General features: G+C 42.7%; 1 protein-coding gene across 1 annotated transcript; it reads right to left on the bottom strand.

Moving 5' to 3' along the window:
* Window positions 1–2,714: 2,714 nt before the first annotated feature.
* LOC120047339 (angiopoietin-1-like) lies at window positions 2,715–13,151 on the bottom strand. The gene is made up of 5 exons (XM_038992862.1): window positions 12,353–13,151; window positions 3,676–3,831; window positions 3,317–3,438; window positions 2,966–3,207; window positions 2,715–2,758 (listed from the first exon to the last, which is right to left on the bottom strand). The coding sequence occupies exons 1-5, from the start codon at window positions 12,794–12,796 to the stop codon at window positions 2,715–2,717; spliced, it is 1,008 nt and encodes a 335-aa protein (XP_038848790.1). The 5' UTR covers window positions 12,797–13,151.
* Window positions 13,152–13,683: the final 532 nt, after the last annotated feature.

Here is a 13,683-nt window from a genome sequence, read left to right as displayed (position 1 = left end):
CTATTTATTAGAACAGGTTCTTATGTAATCAACAGCCCAGACTGGGTCGGTTCCTATTAGAACAGGTTCTTATGTAATCAACAGCCCAGACTGGGTCAGGTCCTATTAGAAAAGGTTCTTATGTAATCAACAGCCCAGACTGGGTCAGGTCCTATTAGAACAGGTTCTTATGTAATCAACAGCCCAGACTGGGTCAGTTCCTATTAGAACAGGTTCTTATGTAATCAACAGCCCAGACTGGGTCAGGTCCTATTAGAACAGGTTCTTATGTAATCAACAGCCCAGACTGGGTCAATTCCTATTAGAACAGGTTTATTATTAATCAAGCCCAGACTGGGTCAGGTCCTATTAGAACAGGTTCTTATGTAGTCAACAGCCCGGACTGGGTCAGTTCCTATTAGAACAGTTCTTATGTAATCAACAGCCCAGACTGGGTCAGGTCCTATTAGAACAGGTTCTTATGTAATCAACAGCCCAGACTGGGTCAGGTCCTATTAGAACAGGTTCTTATGTAATCAACAGCCCAGACTGGGTCGGTTCCTATTAGAACAGGTTCTTTGTAATCAACAGCCCAGACTGGGTCAGGTCCTATGAACAAGTTCTTATGTAATCAACAGCCCAGACTGGGTCAGGTCCTATTAGAACAGGTTCTTATGTGAATCAACAGCCCGGACTGGGTCCGTTCCTATCAGAAAAGGTTCTTATGTAACCAACAGCCCAGACTGGGTCAGGTCCTATGAACAAGGTTCTTATGTAGTCAACAGCCCGGACTGGGTCAGGTCCTATTAGAACAGGTTCTTATGTAATCAACAGCCCGGACTGGGTCAGTTCCTATCAGAACAGGTTCTTATGTAATCAACAGCCCAGACTGGGTAGGTTCCTATTAGAACAGGTTCTTCTGTAATCAACAGCCCAGACTGGGTCAGGTCCTATCAGAACAAGTTCTTATGTAATCAACAGCCCAGACTGGGTCAGGTTCTATTAGAACAGGTTCTTATGTAATCAACAGCCCGGACTGGGTCAGTTCCTATCAGAACAGGTTCTTATGTAATCAACAGCCCAGACTGGGTCAGGTCCTATTAGAACAGGTTCTTATGTAATCAACAGCCCAGACTGGGTCAGTTCCTATCAGAACAGGTTCTTATGTAATCAACAGCCCAGACTGGGTCAGTTCCTATCAGAACAGGTTCTTATGTAATCAACAGCCCAGACTGGGTCGGTTCCTATTAGAACAGGTTCTTCTGTAATCAACAGCCCAGACTGGGTCAGGTCCTATCAGAACAGGTTCTTATGTAACCAACAGCCCAGACTGGGTCAGGTCCTATTAGAACAGGTTCTTATGTAGTCAACAGCCCGGACTGGGTCAGGTCCTATTAGAACAGGTTCTTATGTATCAACAGCCCGGACTGGGTCAGTTCCTATCAGAACAGGTTCTTATGTAATCAACAGCCCAGACTGGGTCAGGTCCTATTAGAACAGGTTCTTATGTAATCAACAGCCGGACTGGGTCAGGTCCTATCAGAACAGGTTCTTATGTAATCAACAGCCCAGACTGGGTCAGGTCCTATTAGAACAGGTTCTTATGTAATCAACATCCCAGACTGGGTCAGTTCCTATCAGAACAGGTTCTTATGTAATCAACAGCCCAGACTGGGTCAGTTCCTATCAGAACAGGTTCTTATGTAATCAACAGCCCAGACTGGGTCGGTTCCTATTAGAACAGGTTCTTCTGTAATCAAAAGCCCCGACTGGGTCAGGTCTATTAGAACAGGTTCTATGTAATCAACAGCCCAGACTGGGTCGTTCCTATTAGAACAGGGCTTATGTAATTAACAGCCCAGACTGGGTCGGTTCTATTAGAACAGGTTCTTATGTAATCAACAGCCCAGACTGGGTCAGGTCTATTAGAAAAGGTTCTATGTAATCAACAGCCCAGACTGGGTCAGTCTTATTAGAACAGGTTCTTATGTAATCAACAGCCCAGACTGGGTCAGTTCCTATTAGAACAGGTTCTTATGTAATCAACAGCCCAGACTGGGTAAGGTCCTATTAGAACAGGTTCTTATGTAATCAACAGCCCAGACTGGGTCAATTCCTATTAGAACAGGTTATTATTTAATCAATAGCCCAGACTGGGTCAGGTCCTATTAGAACAGGTTCTTATGTAGTCAACAGCCCGGACTGGGTCAGTTCCTATTAGAACAGGTTCTTATGTAATCAACAGCCCAGACTGGGTCAGGTCCTATTAGAACAGGTTCTTATGTAATCAACAGCCCAGACTGGGTCAGGTCCTATTAGAACAGGTTCTTATGTAATCAACAGCCCAGACTGGGTCAGGTCCTATTAGAACAGGTTCTTATGTAATCAACAGCCCAGACTGGGTCAGGTCCTATTAGAAAAGGTTCTTATGTAATCAACAGCCCAGACTGGGTCGGTTCCTATTAGAACAGGTTCTTATGTAATCAACAGCCCAGACTGGGTCGGTTCCTATTAGAACAGGTTCTTATGTAATCAACAGCCCAGACTGGGTCGGTTCCTATTAGAACAGGTTCTTATGTAATCAACAGCCCGGACTGGGTCGGTTCCTATTAGAACAGGTTATTCTGTTCTGGAATGCTTCTTCTTATGATCTTAGAACATGTGGACATTGAAATTAAGGCCGGTTCGGACCAAGTTTCAACCTATTTTCAACGTCCATGGACGTCAGCCGGTGCTCACTGGGTTAGTCCAGCCTTCTCAGTCCAGTTACAGGCTTTATCTGTGCCCAGAGAATATCTTGTCTGAACCTGTGAACACACAATATATCCTCCAGTCCCTCTGTTGTATTTAACCCTACCTAGAGTTTTTAAAGCCAACTCCTTCTTCCTGCAAATAATTACTATCTATGCTATGATATTCATACCCCAGAGTATTTTATTTATACTTTCTGTAACAGGAAACATTGGCCCCAGTATCCATCCAGTACCTCCAGACCCTCTGTCCTTAGAGCAGAGTTTCAGCAGACTGTTGACGGTGTCAGTGAGCTGCTGTTGTTGGCTAAGCAGGATACTGTTGTTGCCAGTGGCCTGGTCCAGATGGGTCTGCAGCTCTGTGATCACACTGCTCTGTCTGGCTACCAGCTGCTGCAGGCTGGACCTCTCCTCCTGGAAGGTGACCAGCTCCTCATGGTGCCCAGACTCCAGATCCTGCATCTTCTGGTCTAAGAGCCTGATCAATACAAGTGATTTGAAAATCAGTTGATCAGTCGATCAGTCAGTCAGCCAATAAATCAAGACAGAACTGTTCATGGGAAGAAAATCATTCATGTTGATTTGACCTGTTCTTGTCGTGCAGCTTGCTGATCTCTGTAGATTGGTGGAGGAGCTGGGTCTCCAGTTTGTTGGTGGACAGAGAGTTCTCCAGGAGCTGAATCTCCAGCCTGGAGGTCTGATTCAACACCTGTCCATCAGGAAGCTGTTACTATCATTCATATTCACCCAGTCAAGTGTATAGAGTGTATCTATATAGGCTAAAAGTGGCACCATGTATTTTAATGTACGTCATAGGCCTATTCATCCAATCAAATGAGGATAATTGCTGAGTAGGCTACATGATTAATAGTAAGTGTTACTGATATCATAACATACACTTGAATGTTCTTTGGAGAGGGATATTTGTATATGAGTCATACTGCACCTGGATCTCTACGTCTGTCAGTTTCCGTGTGTGCTGGGCAGTCTGGGTCAGGAGGTTGGTGCCTAGATCCAAGATGGCAGCTGTGTGGTTGTGGACAGCACTCTGCTGCAGCTGAGCCATCTCCACATTCAGACTGTCCTTCACATATCTCTCAATCTGACACACAAACACAGAGGAGGTATGAAGGGATGTTTAGGGCTTTAGCTCTCTCGCCAGACTCCGGGTGTTCTGCACACTCACATTTCATTTCAATTTTGGTAATGTCCTAGGAACATTCTCCAACTGGCTTAACATTGAACATGTTCTCACATAGTTCAGAGAACGTTAAGAAACAACTTCCTTCTGTGGGAGTTTCAGTACTTCAGCATAACGTTTCCTACAGGTTTCCTCTTGGTTCTATTTAAAGTCATGTTCTCAAATTGTTCCAAGAACGTTAAGAAAACTTTCCATAAAAAACACAAGAAAACTTTTGTAATGTTCAGAGAATGTTCTAAAAATGTTATTTAAAAACATACATCCCGTTCTCAGAACGTTAAGAAAACGTTCCATAAAAGAGTTCCATTCTCAGCATCAACAAAACTCTATCCTCTGTCTTGTTAAGTGTTCGATCTTAATGAGTGTTTGTTTCCTTTTAAAATGGGGTCTGTTTGAATAGACAAAAAATAACAACTGTGAATGCGTAAAAAAACATGACACGCTAGCTCCATACTGGTGGCGCACTGGACTAATTCCATGGATAGACGACAGAAGATGATGCCATGTCACAATAAAAAAGAAATGTGTTTGGATGATTAATGCAAACACATTTATAGGATTAGTGTCCGATAGATGAGTTGTCTGACAACATCATGAAAATGTGCTTTGTTAGGATTCTGAACCATAAGATAGCAAGCTACAATGACAAAGAATCTGCCATGTGGGCAATCGTAGGTGGCTTTTTCAGCTAGTTTTATCTTGTTCTTGAAACCATGTCGTGTTTTGACTGATTTCATGTCAATGCTTATATGGCTAAAATTCGATAGCTAGCTAACCAACAACTGTAACGATGTATTTGTGCTCGTTGTGAAAATGTATTTATGTTTTCAATAAACATTTAAAGACAAAATATAGTTTACATGTTGTCAACAATCTAAGCCAACCCCGTCTGTTTTACCCCATATTTGTGGAAGCGTTGGTTTTGTTGCTGAACAACCAACTGGTCTATCTGTGCTTGCAGTTCAAAAAAGTAAACCCCAAATAAGCTAGTAGTGTTATTAAAAGTCTTACTGAAACATGGTGAATGTTTTAAGGAAGTTATTAAAAAACCTCAATATAACCTATAATATCCGTTTCCAGAACCTCTCTGCAACCTAAAAATAAAAGTTCCCAGAACAGAGACAAAATATTCTGTTCTCAGAACGTTTGAAAACGTTGTTTTACCGGTCAGGGAACGTATGGCTTCGTTCCCACAACCAATGTGAAACCAAAAACATACGTTCCCACAACTTCCAAGGAACCAACCATAAATAACCTAATTATATCCAGGGAAGAAAAAAGATTGGATATGTATTCATTCCCTTCAGCAATTGTGTATTGAAGGATTTACTGCATCGATATGGTCCTGTCTAAGGATTTCCAGCTACTTAGGGAGGGATCTTTCAGGGTTGTTGAGTTCAGTCATTTCCTTTTAGTCAACCAGGAGAGATCAGTCATGGGACTGCATCTGTATGTTTTCTGCCACAGATACATCATGTGGACAGGGCTCAGCTGCCAATGACATTATCCATCTGAAGTTCACTATCCTGATGATGATTACAATGAGGAGAGGTCTTTCCCAGCAATGTGCTTTAAAAAATATATTGGGTTTTTTGTGATAGCTCAGGGTCATTCAGTGATTCATTGAAGTTTATAGTTTTCCTGTTCCCCCGGCTTTTAAGCCAAGGCCTTTTCAGTTCATGTGAATCAGTTTAGCCTTGGACAGCTTTTTAAACTATGTATTTTCAAAAATGTACAGTTTGGAAATTACAGTTAGGTAGTCACAATAATGGTATATGAAATATTTACATTGCAAAGTTAGAATTTCATGTCTCACTTTATCCCTGATTTAACGTAACAGATCACCCTAAGTATGATTTTCAACTTGAGAATGTCTACTTTGTGGCTAGATTCCCTCTGCACAGACAGAGGAAAGGCCTGGTCTCTATGACACTTACTGAAAGATTCCCTCTGCACAGACAGAGGAAAGGCCTGGTCTCTATGACACTTATTGAAAGATTCCCTCTGCACAGACAGAAGAAAGGCCTGGTCTCTATGACACTTATTGAAAGATTCCCTCTGCACAGACAGAAGAAAGGCCTGGTCTCTATGACACTTACTGAAAGATTCCCTCTGCACAGACAGAAGAAAGGCCTGGTCTCTATGACACTTACTGAAAGATTCCCTCTGCACAGACAGAGGAAAGGCCTGGTCTCTATGACACTTACTGAAAGTGCAGTGTCAGACTGTTTATCTCTGCTGCTATGTGGTCTGAGCAGCTTCCCACGAAGATAATTGAATAGTCAGCTAATGGAATCCTTCAGGAATTAATTCATCTGTAAGATCAGAGTGCATTAAGATGCCAATGTCAATGCAGAGGAAAGGAAGAGAAGGTCTAGTGCACTGTACACATGTTGAGCAGGATAAAATGTGTCAAGTGGCTGTCTCCTTATTACAGTGTCCAGAGTCCTCATATAATCACACACTACATTAGACATAAGAAACCCAGAGGAATAGTTGCAGGGCTGGATTACCACATTAGGGGCCCCGGGGCACCTACCAAATATACAGTACCAGTCAAAAGTTTGGACACACCTACTCATTCAAGGGTTTTTCTTTATTTTTACTATTTTCTACATTGTAGAATAATAGTGAAGACATCAAAACTATGAAATAACACAAATGGAATCTTGCAGTAACCAAAAACGTGTTAAACAAATCAAAATATATTTTATATTTGAGATTCTTCAAAGTAACCACCCTTTGCCTTGATGATAGCTTTGCACACTCTTGGCATTCTCTCAACCAGCTTCATGTGGAATGCTTTTCCAAAAGTCTTGAAGGAGTTCCCACATATGCTGAGCTCTTGTTGGCTGCTTTTCCTTCACTCTGCGGTCCAACTCATCCCAAACCATCTCAATTGGGTTGAGGTCGGGTGATTCTGGAGGCCAGGTCATCTGATGCAGCACTCCATCACTCTCCATCTTCGTCAAATAGCCCTTACACAGCCTGGAGATGTGTTTTTGGTCATTGTCCTGTTGAAAAACAAATGATAGTCCCACTAAGCGCAAACCAGATGGGATGGCGTATCGCTGCAGAATGCTGTGGTAGCCATGCTGGTTAAGTATGCTTTGAATTCTAAATAAATTACAGACAGTGTCACCAGAAAAGCACCCCCACACCATCACACCTCCTCCATTTTTCACAGTGGGAACCACAAATGCTGAGATCATCTGTTCACCTACTCTGATTCTCACAAAAACACAGTGGTTGGAACCAAAAATATAAAATTTGTACTCATCAGACCAAAGGACAGATTTCCACCGGTCTGATGTCCATTGCTCGTGTTTCTTGGCCCAAGCAAGTCTCTTCTTCTTATTGGTGTCCTTTAGTAGTGGTTTCTTTGCAGCAAATCGACCATGAAGGTATGATTCACGCATTCTCCTCTGAACAGTTGATGTTGAGATGTGTCTGTTACTTGAACTATATGAAGCATTTATTTGGGCTGCAATCTGAGGTGCAGTTAACTCTAATGAACTTATCCTCTGCAGCAGAGGTAACTCTGGGTCTTCCTATCCTGTGGCGGTCCTCATGAGAGCCAGCTTCATCATAGCGCTTGATGGTTTTTGCGACTGCACTTGAAGAAACATTCAAAGTTCTTGTCATTTTGACTGACCTTCATGTCTTAAAGTAATGATGGACTGTCATTTCTCTTTGCTTATTTGAGCTGTTCTTGCCATAATATGGACTAGGTATTTTACCAAATAGTGTAAACATTTATTTAACCTTTATTTAACTAGGCAAGTCAGTTAAGAACAAATTCTTATTTACAATGACAGCCTACCAGGGAACAGTGGGTTAACTGCCTTGTTCAGGGGCAGAACGACAGATTTTTACCTTGTCAGCTCGGGGATTCAATCTAGCAACCTTTCGGTTAATGGCCCAATGCTCTAACCACTAGGCTACCTGCCGCCCCAATCTTCTGTATACCAACCATACCTTGTCACAACACAACTGATTGGCTCAAATGCATTAAGGAAAGAAATTCCACAAATTAACTTTTAACAAGGCACACCTGTTAATTGAAATGCATTCCATGTGACTACTTCATGAAGCTGGTTGAGAGAATGCCAAGAGTGTGCAAAGTTGTCTACTTTGAACTACTTTGAAAAATCTCAAATATAAAAGAACACCTTTTTGGTTACTACATGACTCCATATGTTTATTTCATAGTTTTTATGTCTTCACTATCATTCTACAATGTAGAAAATAGTTAAAAATAAAGAAAAAACCTGGAATGAGTAGGTGTGTCAACTTTTGACTGGTACTGTATATAATTTTTTATTATTAGTTTTGGGAAAACAATTTTTTTTAGGAAAACAGCTAACGTCCTGCATTTCAACAAATTTAGCCATGGGGCAGAGAGTAAAATGTGCAGTTTTATAATTCTATTCTACATATTTTTCCATGGGGTGGAGAGAAAGATGTCGTGTTTTCATCTCATGCTAGTCTTCACATTTTGCCATGAAGCTGAGAGAAAATGTTGCAGTTTTAAATGGAATTTCCTGCAATTCTACACACTTTGCCATTGCCTCTAGGGGGTCGGGGGCCCCAGGGCACTTGTCCTGCGTGCGCATTAGGTAATCCAGCCCTGAGTAGTTGTAATCGACACAAGATAACCAGAATGAATTTTGAGGAAAGTCTTTACGTGTCATTTTGTTGGTTGGCAATGTATGCAGCATACAGAATACTTTCACACAATCAACCCCTCTAAAATTGTATTATCTTGGCACATATTATGGGAAATCTGGAGTTTACATAGAGGTTCTTTAACATGTGGCCATGAGCTATCATACGTCAATGTTTATGACTTTTGATTAAACAAATAAATGGCGGCTATCTACAACACTTGCCATCTTATTAATTAGCACTTATGTTATGTTATGTTCATATATCATAAACACTCTTCCAAACCATTGTGGAACAAATTGGTGCCAAACACGAACAAATGTTCAGTTCATTCAGTTTAACCTCTGTTAGAAACTTTCACATGAGGAAAATATATCACCTCAGTACCACACTATAGCATTCATTTAATCAAAGAGGAAAACACATTACCTCAGTACCACACTATAGCATTCATTTAATCAAAGAGGAAAACACATTACCTCAGTACCACACTATAGCGTTCATTTAATCAAAGAGGAAAACACATTACCTCAGTACCACACTATAGCGTTCATTTAATCAAAGAGGAAAACACATTACCTCAGTACCACACTATAGCGTTAATTTAATCAAAGAGAAAAACACATTACCTCAGTACCACACTATAGCGTTCATTTAATCAAAGAGGAAAACACATTACCTCAGTACCACACTATAGCATTCATTTAATCAAAGAGGAAACACATTACCTCAGTACCACACTATAGCGTTCATTTAATCAAAGAGGAAAACACATTACCTCAGTACCACACTATAGCATTCATTTAATCAAAGAGGAAAACACATTACCTCAGTACCACACTATAGCATTCATTTAATCAAAGAGGAAAACACATTACCTCAGTACCACACTATAGCATTCATTTAATCAAAGAGGAAACACATTACCTCAGTACCACACTATAGCATTCATTTAATCAAAGAGGAAAACACATTACCTCAGTACCACACTATAGCGTTCATTTAATCAAAGAGGAAAACACATTACCTCAGTACCACACTATAGCATTCATTTTATCAATCAAAGAGGAAAACACATTACCTCAGTACCACACTATAGCAGTCATTAGTGGTGTGGGGGCTGTGCTTTGGCAAAGTGGCCGGGGTTATATCCTGCCTGTCCGGGGGTATCATCGGATGGGGCCACAGTGTCTCCTGACCCCTCCTGTCTCAGCCTCCAGTATTTATGCTGCAGTAGTTTATGTGTCGAGGGGCTAGGGTCAGTCTGTTATATCTGGAGTATTTCTCCAGTGTCCTGTGTGAATTTAAGTATGCTCTCTCTAATTCTCTCTTCCTCTCTTTCTTTCTTTCTTTCTCTCTCTCGGGGGACCTGAGCCCTAGGACCATGCCTCAGGACTACCTGGCATGATGACTCCTTGCTGTCCCCAGTCCACCTGGCCATGCTGCTGCTCCAGTTTCAACTGTTCTGCCTGCGGCTATGGAACCCTGACCTGTTCACCGGACGTGCTACCTGTCCCAGACCTGCTGTTTTCAACTCTCTAGAGACAGCAGGAGCGGTAGAGATCGGCTATGAAAAGCCAACTGACATTTACTCCTGAGGTGCTGACCTGTTGCACCCTCGACAACTACTGTGATTATTATTATTTGACCATGCTGGTCATTTATGAACATTTGAACATCTTGGCCATGTTCTGTTATAATCTCCACCCGGCACAGCCAGTAGATGACTGGCCACCCGTCATAGCCATGTTCCTCTCTAGGTTTCTTCCTAGGTTTTGGCCTTTCTAGGGAGTTTTTCCTAGCCACTGTGCTTCTACACCTGCATTGCTTGCTGTTTGAGGTTTTAGGCTGGGTTTCTGTACAGCACTTTGAGATATCAGCTGATGTAAGAAGGGCTAAATAAATACATTTGATTTGATTTAATCAAAGAATGGCCATGGAGAGGAACTCCTGAAACTATGAAGACAGTGAAACTGATATCCCACAAAAACACTGAGGTTGTAGTCCTCTGAAAAGCATGGCCCCACATAAAAACTATATTATTGTTGCTTTCTTAACTGTCAACTGATCTCCTGGCCGTTTTCAGATGCACATATCAAAAACATTTGAGGGTGCAGTGAGACGAAGAATAGTTTGTCATTTTATATTCACTGCATATATGCAGGGTTCCAACTGCTCACTCTTAAGCATAGCCTGTATTACATTTTACCAAATTCAATTACCAAACACAGCACTGGTAATACTGAAGTGGTAGTCTGTTACTACTGAAGTGGCCTTGTTCTCCCTGACAGAATCATCTCTGGTATTCCTTGGAATGTGAATGCTGCTGGCCTAGGTCCCGGTGGGTCAGGGAACACACAGACAGACGGACAGACAGAGACAGAGAGACAGAGAGACAGAGAGACAGAGAGACACAGACAGACAGACAGACAGACAGACAGACAGACAGACAGACAGACAGACAGACAGACAGACAGACAGACAGACAGACAGACAGACAGACAGACAGACAGACAGACAGACAGACATAAACAGACACAGACAGATAGACAGACACAGACAGAGCACTCCCTAACGCTGAGTCCATTCCTTGAAATTGACTCCCCACCCCCAGCCCTGGATTGGGTCAATGTGACATAGTGTGAGAGGGTTCAAACAGACAACACAGTGTTTTCTTAAGGACAGCCAGGCCAGCCGGACACACTCAGAACATCACAACCCAGCGACCAAGAGCCACAGCCAGTCTGTCACATTTTACCACGGCCCAGTCAAACAAGTCCCTGCCATCAATCTCTCATCCCTGGGGCTGCAACATAGTCCCTGGGTCCACACACACTGGAACAATAGTCCTTTTGAAATGACAGTGTTTTTAATTAATAATGCGGGTGATATGGTGCATTCCTCACTGATGGGGTAAGAGAGAGATTTTTTAGTATCCTTAAGGTTTCTGTTTCTGTTGGGTTGGTGCTCATGTCATTTAGAGCTGTTCGGTGTATGGAGTAATCCAAACAACAGATCTCCCCAAATATACAGTATCTATTGTATACTGTACTATGGGGAGTAAAATGTAGATAGGCTGTAAAGCAATGATGAATTGTACTGGGGTATCTTATATCGTATTGCTCCTGAGTAAACAGAGACAGAGGAAAGAGATGGATCCAGGTGGGACCGAGCCAAATGTTGTCCTATAATAATAATATTCATTATGGCAGGACACATTTGGCTCAGCCCAAATAGTTCATGGGGTTGAAACACACTCAATGCTGATAATGTGCACTTAAAGATGCACTGTGCTGAAATTGTTCCCCCATTTCCTGGTTGCTAAAATTCTAATAGTTTGCCGATCTACCACTTCTTAGACTTGCTTTCAACGACAATGACAGATGTATAACTCACATTTCTACGTGGATTTGGTCGGGTCGCCCAAAAAGTTAGATATTGCAGCTTTAATACAGTATAAAAGACTAAAGATAGATTTTAATGTGATGAAATGCAGTATACTTTATAGCTTTGGCCAGATGTTCCACCTCTATATAACTTTGAAAACAACAATGGCTAATGTGTTATAAATGCAATAGCACATAGTTCAATCTGATAAAAAGCTGATTATTTTGACTTGCACAGCCATGAGACATGGCATGCATTTCCTTCCAGAGTATAGATATCTGATAAAGCTCTGTTTAGACTGAAACGTCAGGCTTTAATCTTTATATCAACTACTACTATACTGTATGTGTGGAGAACATGCTCTTACTTTCTGAAGCCACTGTGTGTAGTTGTCCATGACGTGCTCCAGGTGTTGGATCCTCTGGCTGCCCAGAGTCGGGGCCAGTCCTGGGAGCTTGGGCTTTATCAGGGGGGCATCTCCCTGTAGAGTGTTCCCCTGGTACTGGCCCTGTCCCTGGCTGGTGCTGGAGCTGCCGACCCCCTCCGCCTCCGTCCAGCACGGCCTGTTCCCACCAGCGTTCTCTGGTAGCAGGAAGGTATAGGTGCAGGATCCGTGCTGGATAGAGTTGTACTGGCGAGCGTTCGTGTTAGTGCTGGCGCTCATGGACCCGCTGCCAGCTATGTCCCCTGGGCCCCTGGGCAGCTCTTCCAGAGACACAGACACACAGCCCGTCAGTAGCAGCAGAAGGGCAGCCAGAACCAGCCAGATCATGTGGCAGCTGGGCTGGCAGGGCAGGATGTACCACGGCATGGCAGCAGGAAACACAGGCTAACGGTCCTCCTTTATTCCTTCCAACTAGACTGTCTGTCTGTCTTCTGTCTCTCTTCACAGCATGTCTTCCTGTCCTGTCGTCAATCAGACGGTTGGGAGGTAGATCGTCGATCCAGAAAGATGGCCGCTTCCCATCAGTAGGAATGGATGAGAAGTCCTCTCAAGTCTCAGTGTGGAACTCATCCCAATTCATCACCAGTTGTCTTGTTAGTTGTTGCTGCTGGTCCAGATCCAGGCCAGGGATCCACACTACACAGTTGTGTGATGTAGACTACATTGTCAGTCAGTGGAGTGATCTGTGTTGTATCCTCCTCCTCATGGCTGGCTGTATGGAGTGCTGTTCGTCATGTCTGCCTGTCTGTCTGTGAGCTTGGGGTGCTTTAACAGGGGGGGGGGGCTGGAACTGGAACGTCCAACTCTGGGCAGGCTCTGTGCCTCCCATACTGAGGGACTGATCGAATGGAATGTGAGAGAGAGAGAGTATGGGGTTGTGTGTGTTTGAGAGAGAGCGAGAGAGAGAGGTATGAGATTCAGTTCTATTAATATAGTCCTGATTTGAAAACACTTCCACAACACAGGCTTGACTGAATGCCTGGTCCATATATAATGACCCCACAGTCTGTAATTCAGACAGATATCTACCGAGAGCAGGAGATGGGCTCTCAGACACTCTTTATGTACAGTGTCTTCATTTCATCTTCATTTAATCATGCAATCTTATCCAGCTCTCCCTCATAGGAATGTAAACGTCTCCTATATAGAAAATAAAATGTTGTTTCAATGTATGGAAGGAGGATGGTTTTCTGGGGAAATGAGGGCCAACTCTGAGGGCACGCTCTGTCATCTTTAAAAGAACAAACCATTTT

Source organism: Salvelinus namaycush, chromosome 5 (genome assembly GCF_016432855.1).
Source record: "Salvelinus namaycush isolate Seneca chromosome 5, SaNama_1.0, whole genome shotgun sequence".
Taxonomy (NCBI): domain Eukaryota; kingdom Metazoa; phylum Chordata; class Actinopteri; order Salmoniformes; family Salmonidae; genus Salvelinus; species Salvelinus namaycush.
This window is presented reverse-complemented; position numbering and strand designations above follow the sequence as displayed.

Coding starts and splice junctions, on each gene's coding strand:
- LOC120047339 (XM_038992862.1), bottom strand. CDS start 12,796: ATGCCGTGGTACATCCTGCCCTGCCAGCCCAGCTGCCACATGATCTGG. Junction 3,832..12,352: donor ACACACAGTGGCTTCAGAAA/GTAAGAGCATGT, acceptor TTTGTGTGTCAG/ATTGAGAGATATGTGAAGGA. Junction 2,759..2,965: donor TAAGGACAGAGGGTCTGGAG/GTACTGGATGGA, acceptor CTCTGGGCACAG/ATAAAGCCTGTAACTGGACT.